At 56.6% G+C, this 27,677-nt stretch overlaps 1 protein-coding gene across 4 annotated transcripts in view; it reads right to left on the bottom strand.

Annotated features, from left to right (window-relative positions):
* Positions 1–314: 314 nt before the first annotated feature.
* The window catches only part of ST3GAL2 (ST3 beta-galactoside alpha-2,3-sialyltransferase 2), an 86,319-nt gene continuing 58,956 nt past the window's right edge, over positions 315–27,677 (bottom strand). For 2 of the 4 annotated variants that reach the window (XM_039503222.1, XM_039503223.1), the window contains exons 2-8: positions 26,608–26,692; positions 18,197–19,510; positions 11,914–12,107; positions 8,268–8,447; positions 6,859–6,904; positions 6,092–6,211; positions 2,388–4,993 (exon numbers count right to left, since the gene is read on the bottom strand). In XM_039503222.1, the coding sequence (XP_039359156.1) occupies positions 4,820–4,993; positions 6,092–6,211; positions 6,859–6,904; positions 8,268–8,447; positions 11,914–12,107; positions 18,197–18,526 (1,044 nt within the window). In that variant the 5' untranslated portion in view covers positions 18,527–19,510; positions 26,608–26,692 and the 3' untranslated portion in view covers positions 2,388–4,819. Of the gene's footprint in view, positions 1,236–2,387; positions 4,994–6,091; positions 6,212–6,858; positions 6,905–8,267; positions 8,448–11,913; positions 12,108–18,196; positions 19,511–21,317; positions 21,447–26,607; positions 26,693–27,677 lie in introns of those variants that run through there. The other 2 variants (XR_005588896.1, XM_039503225.1) reach the window with 2 other exon arrangements.

Here is a 27,677-nt window from a genome sequence, read left to right on the forward strand (position 1 = left end):
GGGTCTTCGGCTGCACTTCGGCGGTGGGTCCTTCAGTGCCGCGGAAGACCTGGAGCGAGTGAAGGACCCCCCGCCGAAGCGCCAAAGACCACCTGGACTGCCGCCGAGTATTCGACTCGGGCCCTGCAGTTCCTAAAGCCGGCCCTGTTCTCAGGCCCTACCCAGCAGATGGACCAGAGGAGGCTAGCGTGAAATCAGAGCTTTGGCCAATCTGACCATCTTTCCTCATTAGACTGTAGTGACTTCCAGCCACTGCTCATCTCCAGCTGAAATACCATCCCACACCAGAGGCCTAAGGTACACACACACCAGGAGAAGGAACAGATACAGATTTTATTTTGTACAACGTAAAATAAACCCCATTTTTCCAACTGTGGCACATGAAAGAAAACAAACCCCTCCAATACAGTAAAAGTGCGCATAATACTGAAACCAAAGGGCAGGGGAGAGCAGGCACAGCTGTGCAGGCTGCTTACAACAGAACGCTTCAGATTAATCCTTTTATTAACAAAAAAATAGTGTTAAGACCATCGTGTGTAGAAGTAGCAAAGTACACAGAGGCTATGGCGAAGGCTGCCAAGCTGCTCTGCAGACTGGTTTATCGGACGGGTGGGCGAAGCCAGGGCTGGACCATGAGTCACCTTCACAAAGGGCCCGGCAGTGCAAGGCATCCGGCAGATGACTGTAAATTCAGTAGGATACCACGGGGCCCATGGGTGCACCACAGAGGAACCCTCCATTTCTCCCGTTGGTGGGAGCATTGTGGGCCCCAGTCCACCAGAGACGCATGTGAATAGCCCCACTGACTCGACTGGAGCTACTCAGCTGCATGAGCCTGAGCATGTGCAGAAGGGATCTATGCAGAACTGGAACCTTGGGTTGTCTGTCAAAGTTCCTCAAGACTGAACCATCCTGGACCAGCCACGAATTGACAAACTTGCTCTCTGCAGCTCCCCGCACGTCAGGGCTGCCCTGATCCTTGGGCAGCCCTGACTGAGTGCAGAGCTATTTCTGAGCGGTTTTGATGGTGATGGAGATAGCTGAGACTGCCCCAGTTTGAGTCCAAGCTGGTTCTGCTCGTCTCCTCTCCATCTCTGCTCCAGTGCACCTTGCCCATAGCCTCTGTGTAGTTTCCTCTCTGTACAGTACAGTGGTATTTGTAGACAACGCACCCCACATTCCCATTGCCGTGGGGGTGAGTTGCAGCATGCTCATGCAGGTGTTTGTTGGCCAGTCTGCTAAGGAAAGAAATGTTAGCAAGTCCTTGCAGCAGGGTGAACTAACTGAAAAATGGAATCACCCCTCCTCCTCCAGCTGGGCAATGCCCACCCAACTGTGGGGAGTGCGCTTTGCAGGGCACCAAGACACGAGACCACATGGGAACATCCCAGTTGTTGGTTGGGTGGCTCCTGTCACTCCCTGATTGTCAAGCCAGTCCCGCCTCTGCCCATCAGCCAGCCCTTCCAAAGACAGCAACTAGATTTTTAACCAGGTGCTTCTCCCATCCCGTTGCACCAGCCAGCACCAAGAGCAGCAGCGGGGATGGAAGTGCAGCAGCAGCTCCAGAAAAGGCCGTGTCCTGCAGCCTCTCTGCTCTCCCCACGCGGGGCATTTTTCAGCTAACCCCAGCACCTCGCTCGGATTGGTTTTTACCATGGCGGCATGGAAACAAGGAAGGAAGCAGGCAAGACTGCCACTAAAAGCAGACGACATCGACATCCTGGCATGGTTCATGAGCCCCAGACACTGCAGGGTCAGTGGGTGGAGGCCAGTGTGACAGACAGTATGTGATTCAAGGCACTCTCTGGTGCTCATGGTTTGTTTTTTATTTCTAAAGATGGCTGAGACTGGGCTTGCACTGAACCACTTCTCCCGGCCCTGGTTCCCAAGACGAGAGCGGTGCAGAAAGAACACAGGTTTCACTGCCCTCTCCAACGCCCCAGCATGCAATGACTTGCGGGATCTTGGTTTCCAATACACTAGTACAAGCCTCAGAGGGTCACTACTGTGGAGTTACTTCTTTTGTCCTGGATTATCCAAAATGACTGCTCGGCAGGCAGGTCATGTGATCGCATGACATCACAAGCGTTTTAAAAAACAGCCTCAGACCTTCACCCACCTCACGTCTTCAGAGCCCTGTAGACTGAAAACAAGGGCCAGCCCTTTGGCTGGTCCAAGGACATACATGTCACAACTGCAGAAGAACCCTCACAACGGCAGAGATTGCCATCCAGAAACGTCACAGATACAAAAAGAACCCCCTTTCCCCGTCCTAATTTCTTTAAATAACTATTGCAAAAAGGAGATCTGGCCACTCTGGGCCCTGTCTCCCAATATCACACAATCCAACTATGATACAAACCGGAATAAATTATTCCATTCAATACTGTTTGGCATGATTGCATTTTATTTAGTCCATCAGATACCGACCTGAAAAACCCAACCAACCAAGGAACCGTTCTCCTTCGATTTGGCTAATACCTGTGAGAACATTTCATAGCTGCAGGCTTTGCTCCCTAATGGAACACACCCCCGTTTGGACCAATCCCCCCAAACAAACAGGGAAGCCTCCTCTGTAGTTGGATGAGGTTATTTCACTCTCTTTGCATCCTACTGCTAGGCCAGGAGCTCTCACTTGACCGTGTCTGTAGCCTTAAACCTCACAAAGGCAGAAGAGACAAGAGTTCCCAGTGCAAAGCAGCGACTGGCTTAGGTTGGGCTCCAGTCCAAGCTAAAATGAGTGCACAGGAAGGGCAGGACATCCCTACTGGGTGAGAAGAGTGAAGGGTATGCAGAAAGATCTCGGCTTGCAAAAGGGAGCCTGTGAAAGTCAGCGGACATGAGATACTCCTTCCAGTGGTTATAAGATTTCACAGAAGCCTTTCCTGTTACCCTTAACTCAGACTCCTGCCCATGGATGAGTCAAATCCTAGAGGTCCTTCATGATTAAAAACGGGCCAAGCACTTCAGGGTTTGAGCCGTCTAGATTTGGTTTTTCATTTTTAAACACACTTCATCCACCCACCTTCTAAGTGTTCTACAATTTGCTCTTCCATCTAGTAACAGAAAGGAAATCCATGTTTTCCTCTCTCTAGTGTGCAGAAGCACCCCCAGCCCAAGCACTAACGTTGGGATCTCCATCAAGGACGGCCCCCTGCCTTGATTCACAGAGCTTTCAGCGGGTGCCTCTCTGGCAAGGTCTCTACAAATTCATGCTCCCTGCTCCCCACCTCTCTCCTTTCAAGTCTTCCTTTGATGTCCACCGGCCAACTCTCACTAGCTGCCCCCGCTGTCTCTTTGCAGGGGCAAATTAGCATCAGCAATGCTGAGAAGCAGCCATCTAGAGAGGAGAGTCTCTGCTCTTAACATCAGCAATGAGATCCGCTGTCTATCTGCTAGGACAGTCCCTTCGCCACACCCTGGCAACTTCCAGCTAAATGGCTAGTTGCTACCGCAGCTCCATTCCGATGCGAGGACGAGCGGGGAAATTTACAATGAACCTGGAAAAGCAGGACCGTACCCAGCTGCGGGCCACCGCTTCCCTGTCATCAGAACTTGCCAAGGCTCTTACAAGGACAGCTTGTTGCAAGAACATGCTCTGGTGGAAGAGATCATGGAGGCAACATTTGTGGGGGAGGGACGGGTGTGGGGAGGTAGGCTGTGGTTCTAGAGTAGAGAATTCCCCCTTTCCTCTCTAAACCCAGGTGGGATTGGGATGGAGAGGGGAAAGGGTCTAAGCCACAGGTTCTTCAGATTTCTTCGCTGCCTTTGGCCTGGCTTCTCTTCATTCGGCCCTATCAGTCAGTCCCAGAGCAAGACACTGCCCCTTCTCACGGGAGTAAAGAGGCAGACACCAGGCGTTAAAGGGAGGTTCCCCTCCTCTCCGTTCCTCCCACTTATTGAGACTAGCTCCCAACCAGCTTTAACCACTGGTCAGTCTCAGAAGCTTCCCGGTTGCCAAGACCCTACATCAGAAGCACCCAGATGCTGCTTCTCCCTCTTGATGTTTCCAATGGCTTTAAAATCCGCTGCTCAGCAAGAACTCTTCTCAGCAGGCTCCATTCCTAATCGTTTGGACCCAGCTGGCTGTCAAAAAGCCATTAACCGCCCCACACCCCTTCCTCTACTCCCCCATCCCCTCCCTTTGCCAAGCTGGAACTTCCCCACTCAAACTGATTGTGCCCACACCCAAGGAACTGATTGTCCGTTCAGTACTTTGAACCAGATTGTACAAAACAAAGAGACACTGGAGCCTCCTCTGGGCGAACGATTGCCGGTCTCAAAGAACGTTAAAAAAAGGAGACATTCACCTGGGTGTTTCCAGGCTTGTTCCAAACCGTTCCGGCTGGGGCTCAGAATGGGGCGGCTCGTGTGAAAACCACCCCATTCCATAGGGTCACAGGCTAGTGTCATTGCACTGGGAGACTGGTCGAAACATGCAGCTTTGCCTTCGGCCTGCGGCCACGATTGGTTGGGCTTTGTTCTGAAATTATGATTGGTTTAAAAAAAAAGAGCAGCATTTGGTTTGACCATGAGGAGAACCGGGCTGGAAGCCCCCAACATAACCAGGGGCCGGTTTTCTTTGTAAATCCTTTTCATCCGAAACCTTTAAACCAAAAGAAGTTTCCTTTTCTTTCTAAACATGATTGACCGGCTGAACCAAGTACCCCCGCTTGGCCACTGGTCAGGTGGGGTCACAGACCGAACCCTGTAGCTCATTGTGATTGGTTGGGGATCTGTCACAGCGAGGCCAGCGACAGCTATCCCGTCTCTTGAAACCTGATTCTGAAATGAAAGCTAGAGGACAGAGCCCAGAGCGTCAGTTGCCGCGGTAAACTTCGATCTTGCTGGTTTTCGCCAGCATGTCAATTATGTGCGCCTCAAAGTCCGCATCGTGCACCCCAGTCTTCCGGAACTCCCCTGCGTAGCGATTGTTCTCCCAGTAATGGTGCCAGTTGCCCCGGCTGTCTGCCCCGAATCCAAAGACATTCACCTGCAGCCAGAGAGGGGGAATAGCAATTACATCAAGAGCATCAGAGCTTGGCAGGCAGAGAAGCTGCTTTGGGGCAGGAAGGTGCATTGTGGGTTTTTCTGCCTGCCTCTGACACATCAGGCATTAGCCAAGGCTGGGCCCAGCATGCTGGGCTGGTGCCTGATCCAGCCTGGGAAATCCCGCACGCTGGTGTAACATGGTACGTTACAGCAATCTGCTCAGGGAACCCTTTCTGCGCACCAGTCTGGACCCAGGCATTAGGAGTCGTCACACTGAGATCTGTGCAGTCCATCGGACGGACAGAAGTTGAGCCCACAACCCCGGATGTGCTAGGCAGGCCAAGAGCACAGCCTCATGCTGTAGTTTGGGGAGGAGTGTCAGTGGCATGGGCTGGAATTAAGGTCTCTCGCTCTCTTTTAAGATTGGGTCACAGTCTATGGGCACCAGTGTGTTACGTAACACGGGGGGCGGGGCGGAAGGTTTCTGGCCTGGGTCATGCAGGAGGTCGGTCTAGATGATCACAATGGCCCCATCTCATTTGGGATCTCGGAAAGACGACCGTTTGGGGCTGTATTTCGCCTGAACGAAGAGCTTCTAAGGGCTGGCTGGGGAAAGGTACCAGGCAGCACAGTGGGCTTCAGATAAACCCCGGGAAGAAGCTACCCGGGTCCAAAGCACAAAGCAGAACCCTTAGCCCAGCCCAGCCCAGCCACCACTCCTGGCAAACCACCACCACTCCCAGAGCGAGCCGACGCTTTTCCCAGAGGAAGGAAGCCTGCAAGTCTGATGCAGGATTGGCTTTTTCAGGCCATTTCAGCACGAAATGGATAGACGATAGCAGAAACCGCTGTCTAGGAGACAGTCACCATTGGCAACTGTGGGCAGACTTTGGCAATGCTGGGCTCCCGTGCAGGAACGCTGGGCATAGTCCTTGCCAGCTTCACACAGCCGGTACTGAGTGTTACTGGCCAGTGCCCTGCTGGACGGTTTGTCTCTTGTCAGCACGGTGAGGAGGCGAGTGCAGGGGAGGGCACGTCACATGGAACCCCGGATCTCTGGCTCTGACCTGGCGGCCTTACCAACCATTCCTGAACCCACCTCATCACAAACGTGAAGCGCGAAGAACAGCACTAGCATCCCCGTGGAGGGGTATCGCCCGTGGTGCTCGGTCCACCTGTCGTGAATGTATTTGAAGAAGGCTGGGTTGTAGATCTGCACCTGGAAGAAAGCCGAGGTCCAGAGGTCAGGCTGTGTAACTGCTCCCCAAAACTCAACACAGGGAGGGGAGAAGCACATGCACAAATAGCTCAGGAGTGTAGGCTGGTCTAGAACCTCCCTCCTCTAATGGTTAGAAACATTCTTCTAATTTGGGCATTGCAAAGTCAGTCCCACATTGCTTGGTTCTGCAGGAATCTGGTGCACTCTCCCAGGGCTGACCAGCTCCAGGCCACCCCTCTCACGGGGACACAACCGAATGCAAGATCAGCTGTGGGATCAGCAGAACATGGTGCAACCTTTGGAAGAAGGCAACCCCTGAACCACGAGAAGTGAAGAGTCTGAGAAGTTCATGGTACTCCTCATCGTGAAGATACAGCAACGTTCACCGGCTTCTAGCTACCCCAGAGCCCCCACAGCCTTGTCTGTGCTAGGGATGAAGCTGTTGGACAAAGACGTTCATTTTCCAGCCAGGGCTGGAACGGTTGCCCACGTTCTCAGTGCCGAAGAGCCAAGGCAGAGTTAAGGGAAATGCTCCAGAGGGGACCAGGAGTGGGGGTTTCTCTAGCCAGCGGATGCTGAGCAGGGTGTTCTGTAGCCCTCCTACAGTCAGGACAGGCCTAGGAGAGGGAGCCTGGAGCCAGCCTTACCTTCTCCTTGTCCACGCGAAGGAAGGGCTTCACAGGCGCATACGTGCTGGAATAGCAGAGAGGCAGGTTATCTCCAAGGCGCACAGCACTCCACAAGGCGTTATCATGAGAGGGTACACACAAGGCAGGGCACAACTAACAGGAGAGGTCACTCACTTGTGGCCCGATTCAGGAGGGTACTGCAGCCTGGTCCCACTGACAGCAGGAGCAATGCTCAGGTGCTTAAGGTTATGTACATGCTTAAGTACCCTCATGAATCGGGGCCTTTGAAACACGGATCCAGGCCTGCCAAGGGTGGTGAGGGGGAACTGCCAATGCACTCCTCCCTCCCTGCCCAGTAGCTGGGTCCTGCTGGGGGGAGACAGACAGACAGACCCCTCTTTAGAGATGGGGAAACAGAGGCCCAGAGAGATTACGCCCCATTTCCTTTTACTTTCCCTGCATTTACCTTCCAGTCACCTTGGCAATGGCTTCTCATTCCAGTATTATGGGATCGTGGTGTTAGAAGGAGGTGCCCTTCCGAATACTTAGGTACCTCAGGCAGTACCACACCTTTCCCCTGGAGGGCAGCAGTGGGCGGCTCTGCAAGTGATCCCTGCCTTCCCTCCCTGCATTAGGAATGGCTCCAATTCACTGTGTGGGCGAGTTACCAGCCCGTGCGGGCATCTGCAGGGGGTGGCAGGCGGGGATCACTGCAACACTCGCAGGCGCACGCTTGGCTCAGCATTAAACAAGCTGGACGGGGAGCGACAAGCCCGTGGGTGGAAGAAGAGCTGCTCAGAGTCTCCCTAGGGCCCCCTTCGCACCGTAGGCGTTAAAGGGTCTGGCTTAGGGACCGCACATTTCCACTGCCCAGTGGCCTGCTGCCCCAAATTAAGCAGGCAGATGCTGTAATTCTCTCCACGCCAGTCTGGCTCCCAGTCAAACCACCGGCTCTCGCCCACTCCGGCCTCTTGCCTTCCAGGAGAGTTCAGCTCTGGCGAACGCGACTTGCCCCGCAGATCCGAGCACGGAGCAGAGCCCGACCAGTTTCCCCAGCACTACGTCCTACTAGCAAGTCCCCTTCCCCACCTCAAGGGGCTGCCGCTCGGGGAGTGCCCTGGGCACTCCTGAATACCACAGGGAGCTGAACGAGAGGCTTATTTAGGGCCTGATCCTTTGCCCAAGGAACCAATGGCACCGTTCACTACTGGCTTTCGGTGGTGCAGGATCGGACTCGGAGCAGAAGCCATCAGAAGATGGTGGCTTCTGTTCATTCCCAGCGCTGCCCTGGGAGCCAGCAGCCAATGGGGACAGGTTCGGTGTCCCCCGGGTGGCACCAGAGGGCCTGGCACACAGCGTCTCGGAGCTCGCTGGCCAAAGGCCAGGCAGGAGGGGGGTTTCTTCCCGCAGCCTCGCTGGCTACTCACAATCTGATCTGCCCGGTTGACAGGGCACTCGTGATCCACAGCAGGTCCAGGGCTTTGAAGGGCACCAGCACGAAGCTGACGTTGGCAGGCAGGTTCTTGGCACTCTCTGGGTACATGAAGTGATGGGTGGTCCTGCCCCCGACGTCGGCTTCAAACCCCACGGTGGGGGCCTGGTTCATCCTGCAGAGAGAGCAACCGTCTCGTGACCTCCAGGTCATTTGCACAGAGCAGCTGGATTGGTTAGATGCACAGGGCAGCAATTGGAAACTGCAATCCTGCTCCAGCTGGGTACGCTGGGTATGTGCTTAGTAATCCATCAAGGAACCCTTTCCATTCCCTCCCCCGCTGCTCAGCCTCCAGCCTCGGGGCTGCCTTCGTCGAGGAGGTCTGTCTCCTCTTCTCTTAGACTATTTCTTTAAAAAATAAATCCCAGCTACGGTCCTGCAGGGTTCAGAACTGCACTGTCCCGAGCCAGCCCACCTCCCCCGTGCCGCTCAGGCCCACAGCCAGGCCCACGCTAAACACCCACAGCCGCCTCTGAACATCGCCTGGCGTTTCGGGAGCTGAGCCGCCAGCCCTTAGCTGTAGCTGTAACCCCAGTTATACACTGAGGGCCAGGACTGCAAGGAAGGCAGATGGGAGACTGCGCCCTAGAAAGCAGTGACTGAAAAATGAGCTCTCGTGTGATGCTGTAGAACATCCCTGGTACTTTGTCAAGAGGACAAAGATTGAATGAGAACCACTGGCTGGAAGCTGAAGCCAGACAGAAATTAGGCACAAATTGTTCCCAGTCAGGGTGACTAGCTGGTAGCAGTGGGTTCTCCATCTCTTGATACCTTCAACTCAAGGCTGGATGCCTTTCAGGAAGATCTCATCAAAGTCAAGTTGCTGGGTTTCATACAGGGCTATCTGGGTGCAATGTAATGGCCTGTGATACACCAGCGATCAGGCTGATCTAATGGCCATGAACGCTATTAATATAGGAACTCACTGGCTCTTCCCCACAGCAGAGTCACGTTTCTCTTGTGATTTTGCTCTTTTCCGCCACCCAGAGCCCCTTGCTGCACTGTGCCACATCACCCATAGTCCAAGCTGCATTTCACCTCTACGTGGCAGCAGTGAAGCAGGAATTGGACAAGGAGCCGGTTGCAGGAGAAGCCCAGGCTGCACGCGTTTCGGGCCTGGCTTGCGGCCTCAGGAGCGAGCATCCTTTCCAGGTTGAAACTGTCCCCAAGACACAGACAGATGGAACGTGACTAACCCCATATATGTTCTATTACACACACACACACACACACACACGACAGGAAACGCCCTAATTACAGGCTCCTGCGCAGCCTCCCATTAGCCCCCAGTGCTGCTGCCTGGCGATACAGGCGTCAATGACATGACCACTTCCCGTGCAGCTGGCTCATTTTGTGCGCAGGACAGGGCAGTGCTCAGATAATGAACAGCGAGGGACGGTTCTGACTGTGATCCACAGGCCCCCCAAACAAGCAGCGCCAGAGGCTGCTGGCACGTGACACGAGTGAGCATGGATCCCTGATCGAGCCATCACGGGGGATGCACAGGCCGGCCTGGAGAACATTCTCCGTGAGCTTCCCTGAGGATGGGCCATTAGAGACAGGGCAGCAATCGTGGAGTTTGTCAGCGTCAGGAGCTGGTTTCTGGAGCAACGTCCTAACGGAAGGATCGATACAATTCCACTGGGGCAGCGAGACTGCAGCAAAGCTGGAGCTGGAACAATTCCTGCCTCCTGCAGCAGCTGCTGCATTCCGGCTCCAGCACCGTTCTCGGCCAGCTCTGTACGGGTAGGGCCCGACCCAATTCACGGTCCAGTTTGGTCAATTTCACAGCCGAAGGAATAAATTTCATGATTTCAGCAATTTATAATCTAAAATGTCACGGGGTTGTAACCGTAGGAGTCCTGACCCAAGAAGGAGTTGGGGGGAGATCACAAGGTTATTGTTGGGGGGGTACTGCTACCCTTACTTCTGTGCTGCTGCTGACGGGTGCTGCCTACAGAGCTGGGCAGCCAAAGAGCAGCAGCTGTTAGCCTGGCGCCAGCTCTGAAGGTGGCACCCAACAGCCGCCGCTCTGCGGCCGCCCGGCTCTGACGGCAGCACAGAAGTAAGGGTGGCAATACCCCCCCCAAATAACCTTGCGACCCCCTGCAACTCCCTTTTGAGTCAGGACCCCCAATTGAGAAACGCTGGTCTCCCCCGTGAGATCTGTATAGTATAGGATAAACGCACACAGAAGACCAGATTTCCCAGGGGGAGAGCAGATTTCATGGTCCACGATGCGTTTTTCACGGCTGTGAATTTGGCAGGACCCTACGTATGGGGCAGGCAGAGCAGCCTGATTTTCAGACACCACGCTGAGCTGGCAGGTAGAGCGAGTTTTGTTCTGGCTTAGGTGAGTGAACAGCGTCTGAAAGTCAGAGGGAGAGTAAACAGCAGCCAGGCATTTCTACGTCGCCGTCCATCCCGAAGGCTCCTGGGGGCTTCACGAACCTTTCCACGCGCGGGGCAGCACCGCTGAGAGGCAGCTGCCACAGGACAGAGGATGCTGGGCTGGCAACCGACTGGCAGCATCCTGCCTAACAGTCGGGTAGAGCAATGCACATAGCGAGGGCTGAGTCTGGACAGTGAGGGCTGGGTAAGCCTCTGCACTGACGAAGGCAGATGGGACCAGTTATCCAGGCAGACTCTCAGCTGCAAGACAGGGCTGGCGTTTTGGGGAGAGGCCCATTCCGATCACAGCCTTACTTCACAAGTTGAGCCTCCCAGTCGGGCTGAGAGCGAGCGTGGGGAGCTGGGAACTCAGGAGCGGGGAGCAGCTGCCTTCCCTTGTAGCTGCTGGGCTGGAGACTCATCCCCATTGCATCCCTGGCCCCACCCCGGGCTCGTGGACCTGGAGCTGGGAAAGCCCATGCTGGAGTGTTCACACGGCATCGTGAACCTGGGCTGACAGCTGCTGGACATGGGTCTCGCAGTCGTGCTAAGACCTCCAGCCACGCTACAGACCAGGGCTTGGATCTGAATCACAGCAGGACCTGGGCTCTGACTCACCTCCTAGCCCGCTCCTATGGCCCAGGTCCTGAGCGCTGGCTGCCCCGAATCCGACTGATCCATGTGTGGATGGAAGGGGGTATGGGCTCAAACCCGAGTCACAGCCTGGGCTCAGTGTGCAGTGGAGACACACCCAGGGAGGCTGCGACCTGACATGCCATGTGCTAAACACTGCAGCAGCCTCTCTGCACACCCCACTCCCTGCTTTCCAGGGTAGGTCCCAGCCTGGCTGTCCTGCGTTCATCAGAGACCGCCGCTCCCCAGTGACACGACAGCCCCCGATTAACTCCAGTCTCGGGAAGAGCTGTGTCTATGAAACGAGGAGAAGCCCCAGCCTGGGGAGGGCGGTGGAGGCGGAGGACTCAGCCAGTACAGAGCCAGGCCTGAGTGAGCAGGTGCCCTCGGAGGACTGGGGAGGGGGGCGGGAAGCTGCTCTGAAATGAAGGCAAGAGCAAAGCCCTTCCAGCTAGTTTGCTCAGACATGATCCGACGTGGAAGCCGGCCCAGCGCTGAGACGGTGCCTCCGCCGGCAGCTCACCGCCCCACGGGAGCCAGCCGCACCGGCCACCCACCTCATGACGAAGTCGTGCCCGTCGATCTCTCGCCCGTAGCCAGAGCCGCGCAGGTTGCCTGAGTTGCCCACCACGGCGCAGCGCCGGCACGTCCTGGGGTCGCGGGAGCCGTAGGGGTTCTCGCCCGGCACGATCCGGAAGAGCTTGCCCAGGACTTCATTAGTGTTGTGGGACTTGAACTGGGGCTGCAGCATCTGCAGAGACACACAAGGGCCAGTGAGACGTCAGGCCGGGAGAGGTTTCTATAGCACCCATCACCATGGCACCCAGCCCCAGCCGCCCACCTGGGCTAGCCAGTCCTGCTGCCAGGCACTGCTCAGACTGCGCCCATCGGCTCTGCTCCTGGGGCACTGCGCAACGGAGGAGATGGTGCCGGCCTTAGCAGCAAGCTCCTGCGGGCACGGGAGCAGCATGAACAGCGCTCCTGGGACAGGACCAGAGACCCACAGTGGTGGTGCGGGGGGGAAATCGGAGGAGAATGGAAGGGGCACGATGTTAAAGCAGGGGTGGGCAAACTTTTGGGGCTGAGGGCCACATCTGGGAATAGAAATTGTATCACGGGCCATGAACGTTCACGAAATTGTGGTTGGGGTGCGGGGTCCAGGGTGGGGCCAGAAATAAGGAGTTCAGGGTGCGGGAGGGGGCTCTGGACTGGGGCTGGGGCTGAGAGGTTTGGGGTGCAGGAGGGGGCTCCAGGCTGGAATCGAGAGGTTTAGAGGGTGGGGGCAGAGGATTGGGCTGTGGGGGAAGCAGGCTCTGGGCAGTGATTACTCCTGAAAGCAGCGGCATGTGCCTTCTCTGGCTCCTACACAGAGGCGTGGCCACGCTGCCCTGTCCACTGGGGCCACCCCTGCAGCTCCGATTGGCTGTGGTTCCTGGCCAATGGGAGCTGCGAGGGTGGCGCTTGGGGTGGGGGCAGTGTGCAGAGCGGAGCCCCCTGGCTACCCCTAAGCATAGGAGCCGGAGGGGGGACATGCCGCTGCTTCTGGGAGCCAAGTGGAGCGGCCCCCACCCCTGCTCCCTGGCTGGAGTGCTGGAGCTGCTGCATGGAGCGGCCCCTGACCCTGCTCCCCGGCTGGAGCTTGAGGGCCGGATTTAAATGGCTGGCAGGCCAGATCCGGCCCGCGGGCCGTAGTTTCCCCACCCCTGTGTTAAAGGAACAGCAACATATTTTCAGTCTGGGCCCAAGACTTCTGCCCCGTCCCGCAACCTCTGTGCCTTTAAAGACAAGGTTAAAAGTGCCAGACCTTGGGATGGCTTTGATCCCACCAGAGGCTCAATCTGAAATACAGCTTCAGCATTAGGTAGGCTTTGCTGCAGCACCCAGAGGGCACAGACCAAAAATAGCCCATAGGGGATTACTCACGCTGCCTGGGTTCAACCCCCGGCTGGATAACAAGCTGAAGCAGTTGGCACACGGCTACCACACATCAGCCACTGCTACTCCCACTCCCACTCCGAGTCTCTCTTGCAATTGGGTGGTTGGGGAAGCCAGCGTGAGCTGTGCCTGGCTGCCTGATGGGCAGCTTGGGTCTCTTACACGCTTTGAACGGACTATAAGACTTTGCATTTAAGCGGAATCCTTTGGAGACAAAAGCGCCTCGGAGAACCAGCAGCATCAAGTTTCAAATTCTTTGCATTTTTAACTATGCGGTCTCCTTCCCTGTGTCATTTACCCTATTCTGGCCTAGCAACGTGGGTGTAGTAAGGCGGGGGTGTGGTTTTGTCTGGTTTGAAGCTTACGACCAGGACGGTGTTATGGGGGTGTCTGTGACCCTTCCAGACCATGTCCTTATGTCTGAAAGCTCCTTATTCGGCACCATAAAGGTAATAGGCAATAATTGGAGATATACTAATCTCCTAGAACTGGAAAGGACCTCGAAAAGGTCATTGAGTCCAGCCCCCTGCCTTCACTAGCAGGACCAATTTTTGCCCCAGATCCCTAAGTAGCCTCCTCAAAGATTGAACTCACAACCCTGGGTTTAGTAGGCCAATCCTCAAACCACTGAGCTATCCCTCCCACCTAAACAGGAACGCAGAATTGCCAGAGTGGATCACACCCAAACCCCATCTAATCCACGTTCCATCTCCAGCAACTGCAGGGACCCCGGAGTGGGCAGCCATGGGATAATCTGCCTCCACATGAGGTCACCTCCTGGTCCCTAAGCCCATCGTCTTGCAGTTTGGTCCCCCTCGGACAGCAGAACTGACCTAGCGAAGTCACCCTCCTTTCCAGTGCACTGCCCTGCCAGACTCTTTCACACTAGCGTGGCAGCAGGCTGGTTTGCCAGCACTGCAGGGGAAGTCGTAATGAAACCCATCGCCAGCCAGATGGAAGAGCGTCAAGAAGGACGGTTCACATAGTGCTGGCGGCCGGCCTGCCACTTCGGAGACAACTGAGACGATGAGGGACCCAATTCTCACTCACGCTGCTCACTTCCTTATTCCTGACTTACACCCGCACACGAGTGGGCCCACGCTGCTTAAACACACAATCGCGCTGGAGGGTCTAATGGACTCTGCAGATCTGGAGTCAGCTCCCTGGCTCTGCCACAGACTCCCGGGCTGACCCTGGCCAAGTCTCTTATTTCTCCCTGTGCCGCTGGTTTCCATCTATAAAATGGGGATAGCGCTTTACTGGGGTGTTAAGGAGGAACTCAGGGTTTGTGGGGCTCAGGTACTGCAGGGATGCGAGTCCTCACAGGTCCCAGCCAGTGATTTCGGTCCATGTTGCCCTGAGAGCATCTCGTACGAAGCACCTGCCTTGTTCTGCCCAGCAGCCAAACGCAGCAGGCTACAGAAAGGGAGGCGGAAGGGCAGCTTGGTGCTGAGAGCCGAGACGCCCCCCAGGGCAGCAGGGAAACGTGCTGTTGTGCCGGCCAATGGCTCCAAGTCCAACCTCTCCCATCCCTGCAGAGGGATGCTCTCCCGAGCGCCCACCCATCGGCCTGGCCCAACAGCCACCGAAGACCCCCCCGGATAGTAACAGTTTGCAGGACCAGCTAGGTCATACAGGAGCCAGTGACTGCAGTGGAGCAGCTCCCAATTCCCAGCCCCCCCACCCCAGTGTGGGAACTGTCTCAGGAGTAACACTGCATAAGGGCAATCATCAATATGTAAACAGCCCGATGCGCCTGCTCCCATGGCTAGAGCCTGCTGTCTGAGGGAAATTAGGCCATTCCAGTCCAGCAGCTGCTGCGTGGTCGGCAGCCATCACCTCCAGCCTGAGCCCCAGCGACAGCCCCCAGTCGCAAGGGGTGCCCAGGCGGGCAGGCGCCAAGGCAGGTTCTGCAGGGGAGACAACGCGTGCCGCTCTGATGCCCAGTTAGCAGCGCTCCCCTGGGTTGCTGGGAGTTGGGAACATGCCAGCAAAGCTGCTGTGCTGGGCGAATAACAACCCCGAGGCACTCTCTGCTCCCAGGAGACGCGGGCTGGAGTGAAGGGGTCAGTGCTCACCGAAATTTCGAAGGAACCATCCAGCCAAGCCAGGGAAAGAGTGAGAAGGACTCTGTTGCCCAGGGGATTAGGGCACTCGCCTTGGATGCAGGACACCAACGTGAGTGATTTAGAGTGGGATAGCCTGAGCCATTCCAGAATAGCCTGTAGCCCAGTGGCCAGGGCTCCCTGCTGCAGTGGGGAAGAGCCAACCTCACAGCCCTTCTCCACATCAGTGGGGGAGGGAAGGGGGGACGACACACATGAACCCAGATCCCCCCTCCCTGGTGAGTACCCACGGGGCTAAAGCTCACAAGGGTGGGGCCCCACCCCGGCCGTTTTGGGACTTGCTTGCTGTTGGCAAAACGCCTGAAAGTTGAAACTAAATGCAGGGTCAAAGGAAACATTTTGCCAAAGGAGACGTTCCGGCTTCTCCCGTCTGGTGGAAGCGATTCAGGGAACTCGGCAGGAATTCACCTATACTTGGGTCAGCCCCAAACAAGCCATTCAGCTGAAAGACGTCACCCAGCCCTACTCGTTCACCAGCCGCAAATCCAGGGCTAGCGTAGGAGAGTGGGGGCGGCGGTGGTACCTGGCGGGAGGCGGAGCTTGAGCACTTCTCATTTTGGAGCCTAGGTTAGTTTATCCACTTTTTTTTTTTAGCCACTAAGCCACTGGAGCAGGGCTCTCGGGGCCCAGGCAGAGCCAGCATTGGGTGGGGGTAACGGAACGAGCCCCTCGTGGCGGATCGAGAGCCCATGCACCATCACAACTGACGGGGACGGGCGGGGAGCACAGGGGCTCTCGGGGACTCCCGGAAATGACGTGGGAGCTCCCAAGGACGAGAGCTAAGACTCCCCTTCTGCTAGCTCGGCCTGACCCCTCCATTAGCAGCTGGGCCAGCCAAGGCTGTGCCAAAGCAATAGCGGCCCCTCCAGCACACAGCCCCGGCAAGCTGCACACAGAGCCGTGCAGCAGGAGGCAGGAAAGGCTCGAGCCCATGGACAGACAGGGCTCGTTACCCAGAGCTATTTGGCATGCCAGGGGCTTCTGTCTCCATGCCACCTCTTGGCCACTAAACCTGGAACATCAGCTAATGGCCCTGCCAGGAGGGGCGGGGCAGCCCCCCCAGTACAGGCCAGTGTCGCACTTGGAGCAAGGAGAAGAGTGTGAAGAGCAGGAACACCCCCCACCCCCCGGGGCCTGCACAGCTCAGGCGCCAGGGGACAGGCCTAGCAGGAGAGGCTGCTGTTGCTGCGGAGAGAGACCCGGTCACCCTCCCAAAACAAGCCAGCCAGTTCCCAGACAGCAGCCAGGCCGAGATGCAGGAGGCTGATGCCGCCTTCCGTCGGGAGTGGGGCGTAGCCACCAGGCCCCACTGCAAGCTAGGCTGGCCAGGCTGCTCTGGGCACAACTACTTTTGGTCCATGGGGTCCCAGATGCACCGAGCCCCCTCAGCTCAGCAATGGCTACACACACTCGGCACTTCTGGAAGAATGAAAAGTACAAGCTGGCAACTGGCAGCTCCCCTCCCCACATCTTGGCAGCTGCATGTGGGCACCTGGACGGGTGGCAAGCTGGACAGCTGGCTTGAAACCCAGAACCAAGGCATCTGTGTGTCAGGGTCCCCAAACTGCCTGTGGCACACGGCACCCAGCAGCAGGGCAGCTGCGGGCAGCAGGGCAAGATCTAAAAAGCCTCGTTTTCACGTTGGCATCGCCCTTCCCACGGAAAAGAATCTCTCTGTGCACAGGCAGCAACGCCAGCAGCAGAGATCCCCTCACTGGCCCCCATGCCCAGCAATTCCTGACATCTTAATTGGGTTTCAGAACATCTGCCTCACACCTAACCAGGTGCTCCCACAGCCCCCCGTCATCTGCATGAGCACCATGACCGTCTGCGCCAGGAACGTGCCAGGGTTCTCTATCCAGGGTAACAGGGAGACGGGATCTTTCCTTGCTGCACACAGTTAAAGCACATGAGACTGGATGCATGTCTCCAGAGCAGAGGGGATCTATCCTCGACAGCACACGCTAGGAACTGGGGGGGGGGGAGGAGGAGGAGCCTTCAGCCCACGCGAGCTGACATTCTTGGGGTGTCCCCTCCCCTCCATGGATACAATCACCTTTCTGTGAGGTGAGGTTCATCCCATTTTAAGCTGGGGAAACAGAGGCCAGAAGAGTGAGTCACCCAAAGCTAAGGAGCAAGTCAGTGGCAGAGCTGGGACAGGAGCCCAGGGGTGTGATTTCACACCTGTGCTGGCAGGACCGAACGGCAGAGCTGTGCTCCCTGGCGAAAATGACTTGATGAGAAGTGGGCAACGGAGGGTCAGGTCCAACTCCCAGCTGTGCTATGTGCACTAACCACTAGACCGCACTGCTCCCTGCAGGCTAGACACAGGAGCGCCCCTACTTCCCCAATCTCCACCCTCTGTTCAGTGCACTCAGCCCCAGGGAAGGCAACGGGGCTGCACAGGGGTCACTGAGGTAGTGCTCAGCCTGGGAGATCGCATCACTGCGGGGGCAGGAGCTAGGAGGAGCCCAGCTGGGCTCAGGACCAGCGTTGCCAGACAGCCAAGGCCTGTCTGATTGAGAGGCCCCGAGAGCCAATGGAGGAGGCGCCCTGGCAGCAGGTTAGAACGAGGCCACCAGCAGGCTCTGGCCCCTAGAGGGGAGCAGGTCAGTCATTCGAGCAGACCTCCCGGGAGGCCAAGGAACGTGGCTTGTCCAGCAGCAGTGCGGCCTCTGGGTGGGTGAGACAAACTGCAGGGACGCAGGAGACTCCCTCCCTCCCAGCACGAGTGCTTGAGATCCACTGACCCACGGCCCCCTGGCAGGGGCTCACTCACCATCCACCACCTCTGGACATCCAGCGGGAGGTCCATGTTCTCCTTGGTCCACACCGGGGAGATGTTGCTGTCGTAGTGGCTGGTGAACCATGCCAAGGCCCCTGCGTCCTCCGTGCACCTGCGGCAGGCGCACCCCTCCCCGAGGCGCCCGCCCTGGCTGAGGCGCTGCATGCCGGCGTAGCCGGGCACCAGCTTGACCCGGTGGAAGCCGCCCGGGCTGCCAGGTTCCAGGTAGGCCATGCTGGGGTGCGAGTACGTGAAGAGGAGTGACATGACGAACGCCAGCAGGAAGGCGGTCGAGAGGAACCAGAACCGCAGGGAGCACTTCATGGTGGAGGGGAGAAGAGGAAAGGGCCTCCCTGCCAGGGCAGGGGCGGGGTCACCGGGTCCGCTGGGTTGGCTGCTGACGTGCCAGCCGGCCTGTGCCGACAGTACGCTGCCCACCCTCTCCACGGCAGCGGCAGAAGGGCATAGGGCAGGCTGGGGGGATGCACAAGGCAGGGGGGAAATACACTGGAGATCGGCACAGCGACGCGTCCAGCTCCCTGGGGGCTCTTTAGTAACCGCAGGTGCAGTCACGTCTCTGGATGCCCAGAGCCCAGCTGGGCCCCAGATGCTCCGTTACAAGCCCAGGCGGGGAGCGAGGGAGCTGCTGGAAGTCCGGCTGCCAGTCCCCAAGCCCTAGATTAACAAGCAACAGGAGCCTGGGTCTCTCGTGGGCAAACGGCTCCCCTCTGCCTTGGGCCCCAAAGGGGATCCGGGCTCCTCATCTCCTGCAAGCTCCGCTGGCCCGGGGAGCGAAGGGAGCGCGTCTCGGTGCGCGCAGACCCAGGATCTAGCCCCTTGTCGGCCGCTCACCTGCTGCAAGACTCTGTCCAGGCGGGGGAAGAAAAGCGCATCTCAGGGGGACTCTGCGTAAGGGGTTTGAGAGCCAGGTTCCCACCGCGCCTCGCCCGCACCTGGCTGGCTGCTGCTTTCCATCAGCGGCTCCTCGCAGCTGAGGGGGCCTCCCCGGCTCTGGTTGCCTGGGAGACAGCTGAGCTCTTGAGGAGCTCCACATCTGTAGCAGGGCCCAGGAACAGCTGCAGCTCGGTGGGGGTCTCTCGGCGGCTCCCCCCGCCCCCGGGCCGTGTGCGCAGCTCCTGCTCAGCCCTTCCACGTGCTCTCAGGAACCCCCAGCTGGCGTTCAGCTGCAGCCTCCCTCATGCTCTCCGGAAGCCGGCCTTCCCTGCTGCGTAGGCCTTTCAATAATCCCCTGGCAATCTTCCCCTGCCGCTCGGCTGGAGGAGCTTCTGCTGTGACAAAGCCCTGGAACTGCAAGGGGGCAGGGATGGGGGAGAAAAGAGATTTAAAAAAACAAATCACTAACAGCATAAAAAAGCTCAACTGCTAAACCCCACAGAGCCAGCCACTGCCACCATGAGCCTAAACTCAGCCAGGGGGCAGCTGGAGCCCAGCAGCCCACCTGGGGCTAGTGAAGCAGAGAAGCTAGAGGAAGATCTCCGTGAGTGGTCAGGGAGAGTCTGAAACGTGCCCCCTTCTCCCAGTCCGCCCCATGCTCCGTCTGAACGGCCGTGGCACGCCAGGTCCTCTCCGGTGGGAGTAGAGGAAGGGACACCCCTGCTCCGAGACCACTTTGCCTGGTCTCTTGTTCAGTTTGGCACCGGTCACAAGCGCAGTGAGGTTGGAAGTCCCTGCATGAGTCAATCCCAGGAAATCCCCCTGAGCCCCCATCACAAGAGAGATTGCATGGTTAGCTGCAGTTGCTTGGAGAGGCCCAGGGCTTCCACAGTCAAGATGAGCTACTCACTGCCTGGAGACCCTCCCCAATGCCCAGACCCCACAGGTCCTGCTGGAGCCAGCAGGCGCCGCTGCCACCAGAGTTCAGGTTAGAGCCATGCCATCGACCTGCACAGATACAACGCTGCTTCTCTGGACTAGCTCGCGCCTGCCTCTAGAAGGTCAGTGGAGTCACTGCAGCCCCTGGGAGATGCTGGGCAGGGCCCGACAGTCAGGGTGGAAAGGGCAGCCCCCGCGCCGGCAGTCTGTGGGGTGGGTTACCGTCAGACCACGCTTCTTTAGAGGCTCTTTGATACCTACCCTCCATGGATTTTGCTGGGACACAACGTGAACCCGCTTCTCACACTCCTCTCCCTGCTCCACCTGGAGGCTGCCCTTCAGGCCCCCACTGCAACACCCGAGGGATTAGACCCACTCAGAAGCAGGGCCTGACCCGCCCGACTCACTCCCCCCATGGCAGCCTCCAAGACGTGACCAGTGTTTCAGGTGGACCCATCCTTGCCAGGAGGAATATCCCTGCCGCTGCCAAGACAGACTGCCTCTGCCTCAGGCCAAGCCAGAGCAACCACTGCCACGAGCAGGCATTGCGTCCCCAAAGGCTCTGGTTACAGATCATTCCAGGGAAGGCGTTGCCCATGCACAGAACAGCTCAGGACTGGCAGAGGGAGGGATGAGCAAGGGTTAAGGTGGCTGCGTGGCTCAGGATTAGCAATGGTGTCTAGGCCCTTTCACTCCTAGATGGCCGGTTCAAGCCTGGCTCACGTCAGTGGCTGCCCCACCACAGAGCCTCTTGGGTGATCTCAGTCCAGTTCCTCCTGCATTTGAGAAGGGGGCGCTCCCCTCAGAGATGCAGGAGTCCACGTGCAGCAATGAGAAGAGAATGGGGTCAGGAGCCAATCTGGGACACTACAGAATTGACCCTCGGTCTCCACCACCACCAGCTTCCTGTGGGAAAGTGGCTTGGTCTATGCCTCAGGTCCCCATCTGTGCAATGGGGAAAGCAGGCCTGGCCTCCACAGGGGGAGGAGCCGTGTGAAGATAGGCACATGAACCACAGGGGATGCTCAGGTACCATGGTGACAGGAGCAAGGTAGGTACCAGAGGAAGGCTGGGCAAGGGGTGAAGGTGCAGGTGTGCGGGAGGGATTGAGGCATCAGGAGACCCGAGTTCTATTCCCAGCTCTGCCAGTGGACTCCCTGTGCAGGCCACCCGCAAAGCACTAGGGATGAGTAATTCCCACCAACCCGCACTGGGGAGGGGGACATGCGAGATAATTTCTATCCGTGAAGTAAATCACTGGTACAATTCATTAGTGTCTTACCAGAGCACCCAGATGCCCCAGTCACGGACCAGCACCCAACAGCGCCAGGTGCTGTACAAGGATGCCCTTTGCCCCCAAGAAGATTCACCAATGGACCGTGCTGGAGGAGTGCAGATCCTCTGTTGGGCTGGTGTGATGCCCCTGCCTGGGGAGCTCAGCCAGCGTGTATCCATAGGAAATGGATGCATTTCTGATACAAGGGAAATGTACACAGGGGTTTGTATACAGCAGAGGTGGGCAAACTACGGGCCAGATTGGCCCGCCAGCCGTTTTAATCCCGCCCTCGAGCTCCCATAGGGGAGCGGGGTCTGGGGCTTGCTGGGGAGCAGCGGCATGGCTCTCCTCTGGCTCCCACACATAGGGGCAGCCAAGGGGCTCTGCTCTGCATGCTGTCCCCACCCCATGTGCCGCATTCCTCCCATTGGCCAGGAACTCTGGGAGCTGCAGGGGCGGTGCCTGTGGTCGGGGCAGCATGCAGAGCCGCTGGGCCGTGCCTCCGCGTAGGAGCCGGAGAAGAGAGATGCTGCTGCTTCTGGGAGCCACTTGTAGTAAGTGCCGCCCGGAGCCTGCACACCTGAGCTTCCCCCCACACCCCAAATCCCTGCCCCAGCCTTGATCCCCTTCAAATCCTCCAAACCTCTCAGTCCCAGCCCAGAGCCCTCTCCTATACCCCAATTCCTCATCCCCAGCCCCACCCAGAGCCCTCACCTCCCCCCCAGCCCAGAGCCCCCTCCTGCACTCTGAACTCATTTCTGGCCCCACCCCAGATCCCACACCCCCAGCCAGAGCCCTCACCCCCTCCCGCACCCCAGCCCCCATTTTGTGAGCATTCATGGCCCCCCCATACAATTTCTATTCCCAGATGTGGCCCTTGGGCCAAAAAGTTTGCCCACCCCGGTATAGAATTTCATTTCATGTGTTTGCCTACAGGCGGCCAGTAGGGGGCGTATTTATACCTGCCTAGTCTCTTGTGGAAGCAGATGCTTCTCACCTAGTGAACTGCGGTTCCCGTCTGCGAGCAGTGGGCAACATGACCTTTCAGAAAGGCCTCCCACAGCACTGAGTCCTGCTGCCTCTTGCTTTCCCTGACGCTGGACTGTGCCAGGACGTGGGAGGAGCCTTCTGCGAGGGCCAAGGCCCCGAGTGCTGTCGGAGGCAGAGGCGCACAGAGCCTGCCAAGGCTTGCAGTCAATTGCTCACAAACCCAGCCAAGCAGAAGATGGACAGTCGTTTCCCCTGCACTGCCTGCCTGCCCGGCGGCAGTGCCAAGGTGAGCGGTGCCTCTCTTGATTTCTACCCTACTGCGGCCTTACAGGCTGACTGACTGGCAGCACAGGGAATTTAAAGGCAAGTTCAGTGCATGGGTTATTGGAGACCTATGTTCATTCATTGCAGCGAGCCAGGAGACACATCCCCCGCACTGCCAGGCCTGGATACCACCTTGGGCAACCTTAGACGGTGAGCCACAGCTGGTAAGATCTCGGCTATTAAGGCCTGCCTCCCTGTCAGCCCACTCACTGGCAAGGCAGGAGTGGGCCCTGTGGAGCCCCCCAATCATCGGGAGCCGTGTGACTTGCTGCCAGAGACAAGGTCTGGAAATCCCAGCTGGATCCTGGCTTCCAGGCCCAGAGCAGATGGGATAATGGGATGAAAGCAGGAATGTCCCATGCAGAATGGGAACAAGAAAAACCCAGCACTTGTGGGACCTGCTGGTTGGCACCTGCGATCATGGCTATCGACGGGTATAAGAGGAAGGGAGTTTAAGCTCCTTTTCCAGTTCGCCATCTTCACTCCTGCACGTTCCCGTGCTGAGTGTTTATTGAGGAAGTTCTGATCTATTTCCTGTTCCGGCACTCAGGACTTAGCTGACCCTCTGCTGCTGTGTGTTTGGCTGCCTGTCTGGGACAAGCTGAATGTCCCACTTAGAATCATAGGCTTGGAAGCAGGGGCGGCTCTAGACATTTTGCTGCCCCAGGCACATGCTTGGAGCGCTGGTGCCTGGAGCCGCCCCTGGTTGGAAGGGATCTCAGGAGGTCATCTAGTCCAACCCCCTGCTCAAAGCAGGGCCAATCCCCAGACAGATTTTTTGCCCCTGTTCCCCAAATGGCCCCCTCAAGGATTGAACTCACAACCCTGGCTTTAGCAGGCCAATGCTCAAACTACTGAGCTATACCGCCCCATGTCATCCTAAGGTGAGTCGCCATAGAATAAAAGCTCTGCTGAGCGCACAACCAGAGCCTGTCCCCTAATGCGCAACCCAGCAAAGATAGGGTTGGAATTCCATGGACCACATCCAGCATGGGTTCCAGATACAACGTGCCCATCAACTGCACTACGAGCTTGGAGGCTAATGAGTTCTCTAGAGTTAGAGCCGGGCCAGCATAACCTTCCTCCACGCTGCACCTCCCATTCCCCAGCAATGGGCCACAGCCCTTTCTAGAGGGATCCACCAGTTTCCACAGCAATCTCGTGCCCTCTGAGCTGAGGCCAACAGCAAGGAGGTGCCAAGGGTGGCATTTGCTGCAAGTCCCTGCATCAAGACCCCACCTTCCATGAAATCATAAGCTACCTAGGAGCCAGTCAGCCACAGCTTTCCTCCAGGTCAAGCTAGGCTGAATTCAGACTGGCCACTGAGAAGTCGGAGGCACTGTATCCCCATTACCAATCCCCTCAGAAGAGGCAATGCGACAGTAACGAGCCTCTGAAAATACCAATGCAAGTGGCTTATTCACTGTGCTCACCTAGCCTGACCTCCAGCATAACACAGGCCAGAGACCTGCCCCACAGTCATTCCTAGAGCAGATCCTTTAGAGAAACATCCGAGCTTGATATAGATATTGTCAGTGATGGAGAATCTCCCATGCCCCTTGGCAAATTGTTCCAATGGTTAATTGCTCTCGCTATTAAAAAAATGATACCTTATTTCCAGTCTGAATTTGTCTAACTCAGGGGTTGGCAACCTTTCAGAAGTGCTGTGCCAAGTCTTCATTTAGTCACTCTCATTTAAGGTTTTGAGTGCCGGTAATACATTTTAACGCTTTAGAAGGTCTCTTTCTATAAGTCTATAATATATAACTAAACTATTGTTGTATGTAAAGTAAATAAGGTTTCAAAATGCTTAAGAAGCTTCATTTAAAATTAAATTAAAATGCAGAGCCCCCCGGACCGGTGGCCAGGACCTGGGCAGTGAGAGTGCCACTGAAAATCAGCTCGCGTGCCGCCTTCGGCACACATGCCATAGGTTGCCTACCCTGGTCTAGCTTCAACTTCCAGCCTTTGGATTGTGTTAGACCTTCCTCTGCTAGACTGAAGAGGCCATTATTAAATATTTGCTCCCCATGTAGATACTTGTAGATTATAATCAAGTCATCCCTTAACCATCTCTGTTAAACTAAGCAGACTCAGGGAGCTCAATCTAGCATATAAGGCAGGTTTTCTAATCCTTTAATTGTTTGCATGCCTCTTCTCCGACCCCTCTTCCAATTTAATCAACATCCTTCTTGAATTGTGGGCAGCAGAACCAGACACAGGATTCCAGCAGAAGTCGCACCAGTGCCAAATACAGAGGTAAAATCATTTCTGTACTCTTACTTGGGATTCCCGTTTATACATCCCAGGATTGCATTAGCCCCTGTGGCCACAGTGTCGCACTCAGAGCTCATGTTCAGCTGATCATCCACCACAACCCCCAAATCTCTTTCAGAGTCCCTGCTTCCCAGGATAGAATTGCTCATGTGTAAGCATGACCTACATTCTTTGTTCCTACATGTACACATTTGTATTTAGCCATATCAACATGCATGGGGTTTGCTTGCACCCAGTTTACCAAGCCAGTCAAATCTCTGAATCAGTGACCTGTCCTTTTCTTTATTTACCACCAATGTGTGTCATCTGCAAACTTTATCAGTGATGATTTTATGTTCTCCACCAGTGCATTAATAAAAATATTAACTAGCCCACTGGAAACACACCCATTCAAAGATTCCCCATTTACAGTTACATTTTGAGACCTATCAGTTAGCCAGTTTTTAATCCACGTAACATGTCATGATTATTTTATATCATTTTTTTTTTAAATAAAAATGTCGTGCCGTATCAACCTTACAGAAGTCTGAGTATAGCATGTCAGCACGACTACCTTTATCAACCAAACTTGTAATCTCATCCAAAAAAAAGCTATCACGTTAGTTTTACAGAATCTATCTTTCATAAACCCTGGCTGATTTGCATTCGTTACATTACCCTCCTTTGATTCTTTATTAAATTGAGTCCTGTACCAGTCACTCTACTATCTTGCTTGGGTTTGCTTGGGCAGTGGCAGTTTTCTACAATTCCTAACATCTGATTTATAATTCATTACTATTAATTCCACTTTGCTGCCATTATATATCCAGCTGCCTTCATTTCCCATTTAAACCAGGTCATGGGTTTTTTAAGTCAGCACAGCCTTCTTCCTTGTTTGAGAACACGCTCGATGCCTAATAGCCCCAAATGATTCCCAATGGTCAGTCACATTTTTCTGATTAAATTCTTCCTCCCATTTGATTTCTCAGCCATTAAGACTCACACACCCTTGTTGATAGTCCAGAAAGTCACCATGGTACCATAACGGAAAGGGTATTTGCAGCTATGAGCCCAGCTCATGCAAGGAGCCCCACCTAAGCCGGTGGGGCTAGCAGTACAGGAGGGTTCGCCGGGCTAGCCTTGGACTCTGACATTCCCAGCACTGAAAGTACGTATTGAGGAGCCGTCTCTCACATCCAGTCGCTTCCGCTGGGCTCCCCAAGGACCTGCTTTTGACTGGGCTATGCAAGCCAACAGGAGCTCCACGCCAGCAACGCCAGACGGACATGGAGCGAGAGGCAGAGGCAGCTTGCAGAGGGAAAGGAAGAGAGAAGCCATGCTGCAGATGTAGTCTCTCTGACCTGGAGGCAGATGAGCGGTGTATGACCCAGGCAGGCCATGGCATATTCTGCAGCAGGTCAGCACACAGCAGGCAGGTGCAGCGCCCGGCATTGGTTGTGTGGCACATGGGATGCAGCCTTCACATAGGCAACATTTCCTGGGATCCATCATTTCTCTCAGGGACTAAACACCTCATTTATCTAACAAAGCCCCGCCTCAGATCACAGCAACCAATCACAGCTTCCCTGGGCAGGAGGGAACCTGCACTGGAGCATGTGTTTAAAAATGGAGCATGTGACCTGGAGCCAAAACGAATCAAAGTGGGGAGAAAGGGGGAGCCAGTTCAGACTGAATCCCTCCCAACAGCCCCAGCCACCTCACTCACCTCCTCAGGTGGCTCCTCTATCCATTCAGCTGACCACCTGCTCACTCCCGCAGCGATTCATGCAAGGCCCCAACCCTTCCGCTACCTGCGACAGAAAAACAGCATCAGCGCTGGCTGCCAGCTGGTGCGGTCTAGTTCTCTCCAGGCCTAACCCAATGGCTCTCCAACTCTGCCACCGTGCAGGGTAGAGACCATGTCCCCTCCCACCAGAACAGCGCCTCCGTCCCACACACAGCCCTCCCCGGCTCTCCGCCCCTGCCACCAGAACAGCGGCCCCCTGTCCCCACACACAGCCCTCCCCGGCTCTCCGCCCCCGCCACCAGAACAGTGCCCCCGTCCCACACACGGCCCTCCCCGGCTCTCCGCCCCTGCCACCAGAACAGCGGCCCCCCCTCCCCACACACGGCCCTCCCCGGCTCTCCACCCCTGCTACCAGAACAGCGGCCCCCCGTCCCCACACACGGCCCTCCCCGGCTCTCCGCCCCTGCCACCAGAACAGCGGCCCCCCGTCCCCACACACAGCCCTCCCCGGCTCTCCGCCCCTGCCACCAGAACAGCGGCCCCCCGTCCCCACACACGGCCCTCCCCGGCTCTCCGCCCCTGCCACCAGAACAGTGCCCCCGTCCCACACATGGCCCTCCCCAGCTCTCTGCTTCATTTCACAGGCCACGCTGCGCTCACACCAGAGCTGAGAGCCACTGAGCCAACTGGGCCCAGAGTCATTTCAGAGGCAGATTGTCCCCCCTCAGTTCTGCCATCAGCGACGAGGCTTTGTCTGCCAGTCCCCAGGGCCGAGCTCCTGGGGGCAGGAGGAGAGGCAATGCCTGGCTATGGAACGTGCGTCTATCAGGGCCCAGACCTCGCCCCCGGCTGCTCTTGCGGCAGATCTCTGGTCTGGCTTCTCCCCGGGATGGCCACCGTCCCCACGGCAGAGTTCATCCTTCCCTGCGTAGCGACCAAGTGAGTGACTGTGTGTGCAGAACGCAGCCCGGCCCCAGCCCTTTGAGGGCAGGGCCCTTACTCTCCCTCTGTGGTCCGCACATCACTTCACCAGCCAACTCCCAGCCCCA

Source organism: Mauremys reevesii, linkage group 16 (genome assembly GCF_016161935.1).
Source record: "Mauremys reevesii isolate NIE-2019 linkage group 16, ASM1616193v1, whole genome shotgun sequence".
In the NCBI taxonomy this organism is placed as follows: Eukaryota; Metazoa; Chordata; order Testudines; family Geoemydidae; genus Mauremys; species Mauremys reevesii.